Raw genomic sequence first — 13,688 nt, forward strand, 5'->3', positions numbered from 1 at the left:
CTAAGCGTTCATAGTTTATTTAGTCTTACGGAATTGCTACTATTTTTATATAAGCAGTAATGAAATAAATGTTATGTATCCCTTGGGAAGGAAAACTACTGTTCTATTTTATATTCAACATGATGGGCAGCTAGTTTTGTTTTAAAAAAATCTTCTCTCAATCCACAAAACTGAGAAATCTCTAGCTAGGCTGATAAGGAACTAAAAATAAGAAAGTTTATCTATGTCAAATGAGAGGTGTGATATTGCTAGTTTCCACAGATATTCAAAAGATAGTGAAGAAATGTCATGAACAAACTTATAAAGGCTCACTCAAGAAGAAACAGCCTGAATAATCCAAATCGACGAAGTTCAAATTGGGGTAAAAAACTTCCCAACAAAGAAATCTTCACAATGTAGACATATTGTGTGAAAGATTATTAACAAATTTCCCCATAATTTCTATATACACTAACTTTTGGGTTCTCACTGGGAGAGTAGCTGGTTGGCTATCTGCTACCTACAGAGCATCACTCACCTGCACGCTGTTTTTAATGGCAGCTACTTTGTGTTCCACATTCCTCTGTCTTTCTGAAACTGAAGAACTTTGTAAAGATTTCTCCAGAGGTCCCTGAAAAAAAAATAGGAATGAAATTTCACTGATTGGCTTATGATGAAACCAATCTGTGTAGTGTATACTTCAAACTGAAGTTTGGATCACTGTGATGTAAAATAATTCACAGCCATTAAAAATGCTATAGAAAAATATTTGATGGTATAAACAGTATTAAGGAACAGAGCAGGTGATAAAAATACCACATATGTGAAAAAGCCTCAAATAGTCTAGACAAATTACATGATCTTATAATTCCACTTTGTGTGACCTCGGTTGAGGTGCCTCCATACGAGTAAGATTTCTACTGCTTTTATACGTATATAAATGTATGCTTATATGTTTGCGAATATATACTATATGGATAGATATACGACCTCAAGTATGTATCAGATCCCCAAATGGTATCAGAGTAGTATGTCTGAACTATAAATATACAGATGATTTTATGATTTAATTTTCCTATAGTTTCTATAACATAGCTTAATTATTTTGACATTCTATAAAATAAACATGTAATTTTAAAATTAGTTTAATGAAACTGCATTATTTTGGCTTATATTCAGAATTCGGAATGTTCATCTGCAAGGATGAGATTATTTTTACTCCAAAACAACAGAGTAATTTACTAAACAAAAAATACAAATGTTATTCTGTTTGAGCAGAAAGTTTAAGTAACTTCTACAAATACTGCTTTTCTGCCTCTCTCATAATGTGCCTTTGAATGTTTTCCTGAGATACAAATTTCAATAGGTGTTTACAGATGAGAGTTCGAGTTACAAGCTGCCCATTCATCTCACACTTCGGTAGGTAGCCATGGTTGGAAAGGTTATTACTTAATCAAAATCTAAGGCAATTAGTGGACAAATCTCAAATGGAACCTTGACTCTTAAGCATGTGTCATTAAGTTTAGTAGAATCTTTCGAAAATTCCTTCTCTCTCATTTTGGTCTTCATAGCCCATTTAGTTTAAATTTTAAAACCATTGCTCCTGGAAGAGTATTTGGCACAGCGGTTGGGATAGTGTTTGGGACACTCAAATCCCATTTTGAAATACTACTCTCGAGTCCCAGTTCTGCTCCAGATTCTAGCTTCCTGTTAATGCATACTGTGGGAGGGATGAGATAATGACTCAAGTTTTTTTTTTTAATAAATACATGAATAATATTTTTTTAAGATTTATTTTATTTTTATTACAAAGTCAGATGTACTGAGAGGAGGAGAGACAGAGAGGAAGTGGAGCTGCCAGGATTAGAACCAGCGGCCATATGGGATCAAGGCGAGGACCTTAGCCACTAGGCCACACTGCCAAGCCCAATGACTCAAGTTTTTAAAGGGTTCCTGACACTCATCTGGGAGACCTGGATTGTGTGCGGGGATCTTGGCTTTGGTCTGGCCCAGCAATGGTTGTTAAGGGTAATTGGAAATAAATCAATGGATGGAAGATCTCTGTCTGTTTCTGTGCCTTTCAAATGAATTAAAATAACACAGTGGTTCTTTTGTGGAAGAATGTGGTTCTGGCAGATTATTTTCAGAGTGACTTTGAAACAAATGTTTCAATTTGACTGATATCTGAAGGGAATAACATTCACACACATGACTGCAAATAAGAAGGTCACAAAAAAGGACAGCTGAGATATTTGACACTCACATAAAGTAGCATCTTCATTTTTACTGAGATTGAATCAATACCATCCTTCTACACCTAATAAGTTACAATGTCCAAGTCATCAAAACAGCTGTAATTCGCTAATACTCAACCTGAAAATTTTTAAGAACTGAAAATGAAATGTTTGTTCAACCTTCAAAAATGATTAATGGTATGATTTACTGAATTGTGGAAGATGTTGTTTGCAAAACTGAATTTTTAACATACTCTTTCCCTTTTGTAAAGATTAACTGAAAAAGTAATTCAGGGGGCGGATAGTGAGTTCATTCAAGATTATGAGATAAAATGAGTTTCTATAACACAGAATTCCTGCTTGTGGCCTAGTTTGCACTTGCAAAGAAGGAAATAGCAAGCTATCGAAGAGTTTGGGGAAGATTGGTCCACAAGGCTGAAGGCACTAATGGAAGCAGAGTCTGAATGGCGGGAATTCTGCCAGATGTAGTTGCTGTATTCCTCGGCTAGTTTTAAGATCCTGGACCACAAAAAGACCATTAGCAACAGAAAAGAATATTTAGACAAGACCCTAAATATAAATTCTAGAAAGAAGCTTAGTTATCTTACTGCAACGGAAAAGGAGCTACTCTTCGAGGATCCTGAGGTCCTGACTATGACTGAAAAGACGGTGATTACACAGACACTGGCAGAAGGAACCGAATCAGAAGAACTTCTTTAGAAACTGTGAGCTCAGAGTGATGAAAAAAAAGATAAGTTCAGAAGATATTACCTGGACTGGCATGTTGGCCGCAGCTAATATTCTTCTTTCTTCCCTTAAACAATTTGAAATAACTACAGCTACATGCATTGGATTTCCATGAAATTTTCCCTGAAAAAAAAAAGTGAGCAAAACAATATGAAAGCTTCACTGGGCGCATCATAAAGAAACATCAGTCCCTGGAAATCAGCAATAATCTCATTCAAAACATGAAGATTGTCTGGCGTTTGTTCCAATAATCTACTCTTTTAAAAAAGCCAACAGAAGCTCATGTTGTAGTGAATCTTTACAAGTCATTTTTAACTTAGCTAACTTAGCTAAAATAACTGTTGTTGAGAACCTTTTTAGGGAATATGCTAAACCCACATTCAAGGGGGTCAGTTTTAGATTTACATCAGGTTTTAGATAGAAGCTGCTTATCTGCAACTTATCAGGAAACAGGATGATACCAGTACTTTAATTTTACACTTCATGATTTTAAGGCTTTTGCTTTGGTCCATATTTGACATTGTCAATATTGACTATCTCAGTATACTTCAGTGAATATACCTCACATTACAGCAAATACATTTTCATGATATTGAAGGACATACGTATTTTACTCTCAAAGCTAACGGTACATATAGTGCAAGTCAGCAGCCTGTGGGTCTAAACCAGAACCAGGGACACAGTTAGGGGGTCATCTCACATCCACTCATGGCATAGTGCTCACCAACGATGTACCAAGCACTCATTTACCTTACCTGCCAGGCATCTGTAGGTGTCCAAGTTTCTAACCTTGACTTACAGGACTAATCTGAACAACACCGTTGTTGTGGTCAATAGTGTTAGCCTTTACTAGTAGACTTTTTCCAAGGAAGGATTAACAGAAAACACAGCAGACAATGCAGTTATTTAGTTTCCCTCTACTTTCCTCACTGAAGATGGTACTACTAGTCACAAAATAACCAAACAGTGAATAGTGGTGAATAGTAGAAAAACATAATCCATAAAATAGAACTCAACAATGAATCAAAAGTAGATTCACAGACTGGTAATCCAAAAATGAAGCTACTGCTTTTAAACAGTTATTTATGGCCTTGTCTACTCTTACAATTATATTAGATGAAGTACGTAACACTGTAAAATTAAATACCAACTGTCTGGATTCCACACTCTGAGATTCTTAAGTCTTTCCAAAATCCCTTTCTCCCTTTAAATTGGAAATCTCGAAAGGAGGAGGAGGAGAAGAACTAGAAAAAGAACAGAGAGGGGAAGAGGAGAAGAGGCAACAGTGAAAGGAGAATGAGTTGACTGAAACTCAGAAGGTAAAGAAATAAAAATGGTCCTATTAAACAGGAAACCTGACGCTCTGATTCCTGCACGTTGAGTTTGGAATTCTCATTAGAATTTCTGTTAATTTTCCCATCTGTCGATTTTTTTTTTCAGGCAACTTACATTCACCTCTACAGCATAAGCTTTGTTTTCTCATTTGGCCGTCAATTAAAAAAAAATTCCTTTGTTAAAATAGTAGAGGATTCCTCTAGGGCAGATTTGGAAGCTCTTCTATTAACGTAAACTTGACAACTATCTCCAAGAGCTTCGGGTCTTAGAGTTTCTCTAAGATTCCAAGAATTACCAGTATTTGTCTTTGTTTTTCTATTGATTATGAGTATTTCCTTGGTCATTCAGGTACCATCTTTCAGTGTTTTTCAACTCCGAAGTTCATGTTTTATTTTTCTTAAAGTTCTTTCCTCTTTCTTTTCAGACTTGGCTTCTCCCCTATTTTGAGAGGGTAAATTACACATTTTCCCCCTCCTTTTTAAAAGTGAAAAAGCAATACTGTTTTCATCCACAATATCTGTATTTTGTTTTTGCATTTTCCCTTAATTAATACCTCACAGTTACATGTTTTGAGACAAAAACATCTTATGGAAAATTTATCAGTGTAGATTCAATACCACATTAGCACTTTTATTTTCCTATCAAAGACATATTTGTGTTCATCTTCCAACAGACAACAAGTACAGAAATCTCAAAATGACAATGACAAAGCAATGTAGTAAGTACATGTTGGTGGGAGGAGGAAAGAAAAAGAAAGCCAGAGAAAAAGAAAATGCTCATTTCCGACGATGTGTCAGTCTCTCCTACACATGTGCATTGCAAATACCAGCTACTCTGGCCTGTGTTTTCACAAGCTTCTAGTGTCCATAAATGCAAATTTTGAAAATATTTTTAGAAATTTTAATGAGGTCAAATATGAATCTTTTCCTTTATGTTTTGTAATAACTTTCAGCAACTGTAAAATTTTATCTATAGATTCTTCTGCAGATATTGATAGAATTTTCCTGCTTTTCAAATCTCTATCTCCCATCAGGATTTTACCATGAAGAATATTTTAGTTAATTTTTTAAATATGTATTTTTATTGCAAAGTCAGGTATACAGAGAGGCAGAGAGGAGGAGAGACAGAAAGAAGTATCTTCCATCCGATGATTCACTCCCCAAGTGACCACAATGGCTGGAGCTGCACCGATCCAAAGCCAAGAGCCAGCAACTTTCTCCAGGTATCCCACACAGATGCAGGGTCCCAAGACCCTGGGCCATCCTCAACTACTTTCCCAGATCACAAGCATGGAGCTGTGTGGGAAGCAGGGCTGCCAGGATTAGACCTAGCGATTATATGGGATCCTGGAGTGTGCAAGGCAAGGAATTCAGCCACTAGGACACTGCGCTGAGCCCATTTTAGTTAATTCTTAAACATAAGGCTTTTCTGCTGATCTTTCACAAAGTGATTTCTAGCTTAATTTAATTTTGATCAAGAAACATGCCTTGAAGGGGTTTGACTACTCTAAATGTATTGAGAGCTGCTTTGTGGCCCGCAACATGGATCTTCTGTGAATGTTTCACTTGAATTTGTAAAAGATGTGAATTCTTAAGTTGTTGGTGGCAAATGTCTTAAAATAGCTTCATTAAGCCAACTTTGTTAAGTATTTCGTTTGCCTTTCTGCATACTTGCTGATTTTTCTTGCTTCGTTATTTTTGTCAGCTATTGGAAGAGGTATGTTCAAATCTATTTTGTGAATTTTTCACCTGTGCTGTCTATTGAGACTGACTGTACAAAAGTCATATTACTAGTAGAAGTAAAAGTCATATTACATGCAAATGAAATGCTCCATTACTATGAGCTGGCCTTCATCACTCTTAATGGCTTTTGCTTAGAAGCAAATAAATAAACTATGATATATTTCTTTTTAGGGTATTTTTGTTATGTGCAATTGCTGTTTTTTTAGAATTTTTAAAAAAGATTTATTTATTTTTATTGGAAAGGCAGATTTATGGAAGAGAAGGAGAGACAGAGACAAAGATCTTCCATCCACTAGTTCACTCCCCAAAAGACTACAACGGCCAGATCAGAGCCAATCTGAAGCTAGGGGCCAGGAGCTTCCTCCAGGTCTCCCTTGCAGATGGATGCAGGGTCCCAGTGCTTTGGGCCATCACAGTCCATAAATAGGGAGCTAGATGGGAAGTGGAGCAGTGGGTTCTATATGGGATGCTGATGCTTGCAGGTGGAGGATTAACTAATTGACCCATCGTACTGGCCCCTGCTTTTGTTTTTCTCAAGGAATTTATTAGTCTCAGGGTTACAGCAAATGCATAATTGCTACAACATAATTTTCATCAACTCTCATGTTAATGGAATATTAATACAAAGAACAAATTCAGTGTAGTTCATAGATACAACTTCAAACATAATGATACTTATCTGTTCCTCCCGTTTCCCCTTCGTTCCTTTGCTCTATTTTTCTCTTCTTCCCTTTCTTTCTATTTTCTTTCTTTGCTTTTGGTTTTTGAGATAATGATTTCTTGGGTATAAGGGCTTAACGACTTAAGCCATCCGCCACTGCTTTCCCAGTTCCTAGCAGGGAGCTGAGCTGGAAGTGTAGCAGCTGGGACTAGAACTGGTGCCTAGTTGGGATGACAGTGTTGCCCATGGCAGAATTAGCTTTCTGATTTACCAGGTTGGCCCTGAGATAACATTTTTCATTTAAGTTATAGTAAAAGGCTTAATGTTCCATTAAATGAAGAGTTCAACAAGTAAGACTCTAGAGTTCAGGCAGGGCTATAAACAATAATCAAATGAAAGATAGCATTATTGTTTCTATGAGGTAGAATTTCTATTTATTTATTTGATCAATCTCACTAGGTAGTCATGTGTTAGTATTGTACATATTAGAAAGTATATGTGGGGCCTGGTGCAGAGGCCTAGTGGCTAAGGTCTTCGCCTTGAAACCACCAGGATCCCATACGGGCACCAGTTCTAATCCTGGCGGCCCTGCTTCCCATCCAGCTCCCTGCTTATGGCCTGGGAAAGCAGTTGAGGACATCCCAGGGCCTTGGGACCTTGCACCCATGTGGGAGACTTGGAAGAAGCTCCTGGCTCCTGGCTTTTGATCGAGCTCAGCTCTGGCCATTGTGGTCACTCGCAGAGTGGGTCATCGGACGGAAGATCTTCCTCTCTGTCTCTCCTCCTCTCTGTGTATCTGACTTTGCAAAAAAAGAAAGAAAAAAAATATATGTGGAGTAAATTGGTTAATGTCTACCTAAAACTCTCACACTTGTTTAAAATGGGGAAAATTTTCTGAATATCTCTTAAAATAATCATGTTCTATGCATCATCAAGAATATCAATAATGTATTCTTAGAACGTGTACAATAAAGATCTCCATTGTGTTTTGATGCTGGTACTTTCTCAATATTCCCAGAAATTCTCATCAAAAGGCTGTCAGACAAGGACCAGGACTCACATTTCTTCCGTCAATTGGACTTGCTAATTAAAATGGTGAGGGGTTGCAGGGGTCTGGTCATACACTCAAGATTAACAGCCATGTCACTAAAATTTCAGATGAGACTATTATTTTGTTCAGATCAAGAAATACAATATAGGGTAGTTTTCCAGATGTTTGTCTTCAGAAGATTTCTAATTTATCTCCTATTTGTGTTCAGCTATCATAGACTTACTACTATGCTTCACTCCTATCAACACCTTTGAAGTTCTTAGACAGTGTTTTGCAGTTTAAAGTTCAATATGGTGTTAATTGCTGCAATTAACAACTAGACATGAGATCCCAGTGATAATCTTCTCTTCATAACCAAAACCCATCATCTTGATCTCCCCTTCAAGTTCCTTTTGCACTGATAGTATAACCTGGCCAAGGAAAACCAATTTTTCTTGCACTGTCTATTTGATGAAGTACATATATTCATTTCTCTTCAATGGTTTTATGTTGCAAGTACACTCTGTTCAGTCAGCAAGATATTTCTGATAAATTTATACTGTGCATCTTAATGATAATACTGTGAAATACATGATTTTTTTCCTCCAGGCTCATATTGTATTGAGATTTCTTTCATTTTTATACTTAGCAATTTCTTTTCCCACTGTTGCTTTGTGCATGAAAGGCAATCTTTTTTTTTTCCTCATGAATTTAGGTTATAAAATGTAATACAACTTCACTTACTTGTAGGTATCCTCTTATATCCTAAAAATCACTTCACTATTGTTTTTCAAGAAAACAGGAAATTTTGGGATATTCAGCCAGTAACAAATATTTATTTAAAAATGTCTAAGTTGTATCCTACTGATTTGTGTCTATCCCATTCCACATACATGACAACTTCTTGTTTCTATCTTAAACCATAATTTTATTTTGATGACATTTTTAGACAGCAATTAAATTCATCATTCACTGTAGCAATAATGCACATAATGCAATTGAAGTGACAACAACACAAACAGCTATTCACAATTCAGGTTCACATCAGAGACAATGTGAATGTGATGACAACAATATGGCCACATTGCAGTAACAGTCAAGAGGGGTTACTGTTTTTAAGATACATTCTGGTTTCAGAGATGTTAAAATGTTGTGCTCGCTTTGGCAGCACATATACTAAAACTGGAACCATACAGAGAAGATGAGCATGGCCCCTGCGCAAGGATGACATGCAAATCTGTGAAGCGTTCAGAGATGTTAAAATGTGGGAAAAAGGTATCACAAAACCAAAGAGTAGCCTTTCACTCTGTTCTGCATCTCTATGCAGGATTCTTTGGGCTCCTCTGAATTCTCCTACTGCCCTTGCACTTAGTTTCTAAATCTTAGTTGTCATTAAAATGTGACGCTGCTCTTTTTCTTCTAAATAGTCCAAGAAGTACCAGAGCAGATACAATAGATGTGAGATGGTTTACCAAAATTAAATCTTCATTCAGATCGCACAGAGCCTGGGATGTCACAATTAAACATTCCCTCCTTTGATTTCTATTCCCAATGATTCTCTTAATGTAAACACATCTGGGAGAACAGGCTTTACATTCAACTAATTTCCTCTGAGTTGTGAAGGATTTGTCAGAAGTCATTCTCTGATTATAATGTTGATTATAACGGGTCTCAGGTCAAACAAAGGGGAAAGTTTCAGAGGATTCCTGTAAGAGAAATACAACAGTGACAAAATGGGATTCTGCTGGTTCACTCCCAAGTGAGAGCTGAGCTAATCTGAAGCCAGGATCCAGGAGCTTCCTCCTGATCTCATGCGGGTGCAGGGTCCCAAGGCTCCAGGCCACCTCCACTGCCTTGAAGGACACAGGCAGGGAGCTGGATGGGAAGTGGGGGCAGCCAGGACACAAACTGAGAAAACACAAAATGAACAACTGCCTTAGCTTAGGGTCCTCCAGAAATAAAGCTCAAGACAAAATTAAAGCCAGTGCAAATAGTTTAATTAGGGGAAAATCCCAGAAAACACAGGCTGAGTGGAAATGTAAGATATAGAAGACAAGATAGGCAGCAAAAAATGGGCTATGAAGTCATTTGCTAAAGTGAGCTGAGATAGAACTCACTGTGGAAAAACATAACTCAGATTGCTCTTACAGTTTGTAGAGAACTGTCATAATTTCAGATCCACACTTATGTTGAAGAAAACATTCTGGACAAACCAGCATCGCAGGCAGGAGCTTAAGCTACTACATCACAATGCTGGTCCTCCCAAAAATGTGTTCATAAATGGTACGGAAACAGCCACTCATCCATATGCAAAATATATACACACAAAGCTTAGGTACCTTCATGAGAATTAACTCAAGAGTAACCACAAACCTAAATCTAAAATGTAAAAGTCTAAAACTTCTTAGACGATAACAGGAGAAAACTAATCTGGACTATTTTGTTTCATGATGATTTCTTGATAAAACACCAATGGCATGTGCCATAAAAGGATTGATCAGTCAGATGGTATTAACATTGAAAATATCTGCTTTGGGACTGGTTGTGCAGCAGTGTAGCCAGCTAATCCTATAACCTGGTTTGAGTCTCAGCTCTCCATTTCTAATCCAGCTCCCTGTTTATGGCCTACAATAGCAGCAGAGGTCAACCCAAGTCCTTGGGCCCCTATTATACCCATGTGGGAGACCCAGAAGAACCTCTTGGTTCCCAGATTTGGGTCAGCCCAATCTGGCTGTAGTGGCCATTTGGGGAACGAACCAGTCAGATGGAAGATCTGTCTGTGTCTATCTCTCCCTCTCCCTCTCTCTCTTTCTAACTTATCTTAGGTAAAATAAATAAATCTTCAGAAAAAAAAATTTCTGCTCTGCAAAAGGCAGTGTTTAAGGAATGAAAGGCGTGTCTGAAAAGAGGTTGCTATCTGTAATATGAGAAGAACTTCCAAAACTCAACAATAAGAAAACAAATCTAATTTTAAAATGAACAATGCATCTTAACAAATATCTCACCAAGCAAGATTTACATATGGAAAGTAAGCATAGAAAAAGGAAAAGGGATTTCACTGAATGCATAAAGGAAATGCAGCAGCTGTTCACACAAGAATGAGTCAAGAAAACGGACAACATCAAATATTAACAAATGGGGCTGGCATTATGGTGCAGTGGGGTTAAGAGAGCTTGTAATGCTGCCATCCCAAATCAGAGTGCTAGTTCAAGTCCTGGCTGCTCTGCTTCCAACTCAGCTTCTTGCTAATGTGTCCAGGAAAGCAAACCTAGACATGGGAGGTCTGGGACAAATACATGGGAGACCTGGACAAAATTATAGGTTTCTGACTTTGGTCCAACCCAGACCTACCGGTTGTGTGGCCATTTGTTGAGTGTACCAGCAAATAATAGACCCTTCTCCGCGTGTCACTACTCTGTTATTGTACCTTTCAAATAAAGAAATAAATAAACCTTGAAAAATGCTAGTAAGTATTTGGCGCATCAGAAATTCTCATTTATTGTCGCTGGGATTAAAAAATAAGGCAGCTGTTTTAATTCAGCTTGGCAGTTTTCTTGTTAGGAGTAAAGATACTCTTCTCAAGTCACCCTCTCCTTGGTATTTAAGCCAAAGGAGCTACATAAAAACTTCACCGCGATGTTTACAGAAACTTTATTCTAAACTGCTGAAATCTGGAAGCAACCAAGATACCCTTTAATAAGAAATGACTAAATAAAAATGTGTTACATCCAGATAGAATATTGTTGAGCACCAAAAAGGAATGAGGTACCAAGCCATGAAGATACAAAGGAAACACATATGCATGTAACTTTGTGAAATAACTCTATTTGAAAAGGCGACATTCAGCAAAAGTTAAAAACATGGGTACAGCAACAGTTGCCAGGCGCTTGAGGGGAGGGAGAGGGGCGAGAAGGATGAATCAATTGAATAGAAGTGATTTTTAAGGCAACTATGCTACATATTATCATCATGGTGGAAACTAGATAATGCATTTCTTAAAAAGTCTGTAGAAGAGTGTAACACGTAGAGTTAACCCCAGTGTGAATTATGTACTTTAGTTAGTAAGAATTTATACTGACTCATCAATTGCAATAAATACATAATACCAATGGCAAGAGAGCTTGGGAGACTGGTGTGGAGTTCTGAGTTGGGGATAGTGGGAAGGCTAAGGAGTATATGAGAATTCTCAGCACTTTCTATTCCATTTTCAGTAAATCTTAGACTACTTTAAAAATAAATCTAAATAAGTCATCTTTTTAGGTTGTCTTATTAAAGCTATAGCTCTCATAATAATCTTTGGCTAGGGCCCCGGTGGCGTGGCCTACGGCTAAAGTCCGGGATCCCATAGGGGCGCCGGTTCTAATCCTGGCAGCTCCACTTCCCATCCAGCTCCCTGCTTGTGGCCTGGGAAAGCAGTCGAGGACGGCCCAATGCATTGGGACCCTGCACCCGCGTGGGAGACCCGGAAGAGGTTCCTGGTTCCCAGGTTCGGATCGGCGGCACGCACCAGCCGGTTGCGGCTCACTTGGGGAGTGAATCATCGGACAGAAAATCTTCCTCTCTGTCTCTCCTCCTCTCTGTATATCTGACTTTGCAATAAAAATAAAATAAATCTTAAAAAAAAAATAATAATCTTTGGCTATTCCTCTCACCAGGAACAAATGAATTGAAAGGAATTCTTGACTCCCACAATTCAAAACTTAGCTTTAAATTCTCCATCATAAAGATCTTCTTGATTAAAGAGAAGTATGGATTCTCAAATTATGTAAAATGTTTTTGTCCTATCACAATGTATGCTAATAGTACATCTATGCTGTTAGGTAGTAATTGGCAGCAAGTATAAATTAGTTGTCAGCTTTTTTTTTTAATAGAATAGTTCTTAAAAGAACCATGTCTTCTGTAAACTCAGAGTGCATCTATGTACTGTAAAGGCTTCACCCTTCCCAGACAACTGGTATAAAGTAGCTGGAGAGCTATCTCTATGCTTAAAGTTGGGGCGCCTGGGTTTTGGCTCAGTTATTGGCTAAGCAACCTTGGCTAAGTCATGTCTTCATCTTCTTTCCTTTAATCGAACTATTGGTTGGGATAACTCTATTTGTCATTCATCACACAGTCATTGTGAGGAGTGTGTCAATCAATTGAGAAGGAGCTTTGTAGATGGAGAAGCGCTCCATAAACAGCTTTCTGTCTTGCCTCAAGGGGGTGTTAGAAAGCTCACAAATGGCAAATCAATAAAAACAGAACATAAAAATCTTCCCATTGATTTCACAGAAATGAGCAAAATTGATTATAATAAAGCTATTGAAGTAGGACTGAGCTGTGTTCCAGGAAACACTTATATTTATATAAAATGAATATATAAAGAAATTCCAGAAATATGAAGGTTATTACTCAGGGGTTTTCACAACATGATACTGTGGGGACTTTCCTGGTATTTCTTCAGGACTAACTTGCACATGCACACAAACATTGCCTTAATAAAAGCTGCCTTGAATAAAAACTAACCCACTGCAGCAATCAGAAATAATAATACAATGCTATCATTTGATTTATTCAGTCCTCTCAGGAGAATCACTGGCCAAATACTTGTTTTCCATAATGAAAGACATGAGAATGTGCCTGTCAGATAGACATGAGAATGTGCCTGTCAGATTTTTACCAATGATTGTTTTTTGTGGAGATGATATTGGAAGGTGAATATATTTTTTTAAATTTTTATTTCAAGCCCTTGGTATTGTTAAGATTAAAAAAAATAATAATAATATTCTTGGACCTGGCACAATGGCTCAGCGGCTAAAAGTCCTCGCCTTGCATGCGCCTGGATCCCATATGGGCGCCGGTTCTAGTCCCGGCAGCTCCACTTCCCATCCAGCTCCCTGCCTGTGGCCTGGGAAAGCAGCTGAGGCTGGTCCAAAGCCTTGGGACCCTGTACCCATGTGGGAGACCTGGAGGAGGTTCCT

General features: G+C 37.8%; 1 protein-coding gene and 1 non-coding gene across 6 annotated transcripts in view; one reads left to right on the forward strand and one right to left on the reverse strand.

The window, feature by feature from the left end:
- The window catches only part of STAT4 (signal transducer and activator of transcription 4), a 126,767-nt gene that overhangs the window by 42,185 nt on the left and 70,894 nt on the right, over window positions 1-13,688 (reverse strand). For all 5 annotated transcript variants that reach the window (XM_004576967.3, XM_058664740.1, XM_058664738.1 and 2 more), the window contains 2 exons: window positions 2,985-3,083; window positions 518-610 (listed from right to left, as the gene is read on the reverse strand). In XM_004576967.3, coding sequence (XP_004577024.1) covers window positions 518-610; window positions 2,985-3,083 — 192 coding nt within the window. The remainder of the gene's footprint in view (window positions 1-517; window positions 611-2,984; window positions 3,084-13,688) is intronic.
- Window positions 8,881-8,987, forward strand: LOC118757906 (U6 spliceosomal RNA). Its single transcript, XR_004995418.2, has one exon. It is a non-coding gene; the product is annotated as a U6 spliceosomal RNA (small nuclear RNA).

Source organism: Ochotona princeps, chromosome 5, assembly GCF_030435755.1.
Source record: "Ochotona princeps isolate mOchPri1 chromosome 5, mOchPri1.hap1, whole genome shotgun sequence".
In the NCBI taxonomy this organism is placed as follows: domain Eukaryota; kingdom Metazoa; phylum Chordata; class Mammalia; order Lagomorpha; family Ochotonidae; genus Ochotona; species Ochotona princeps.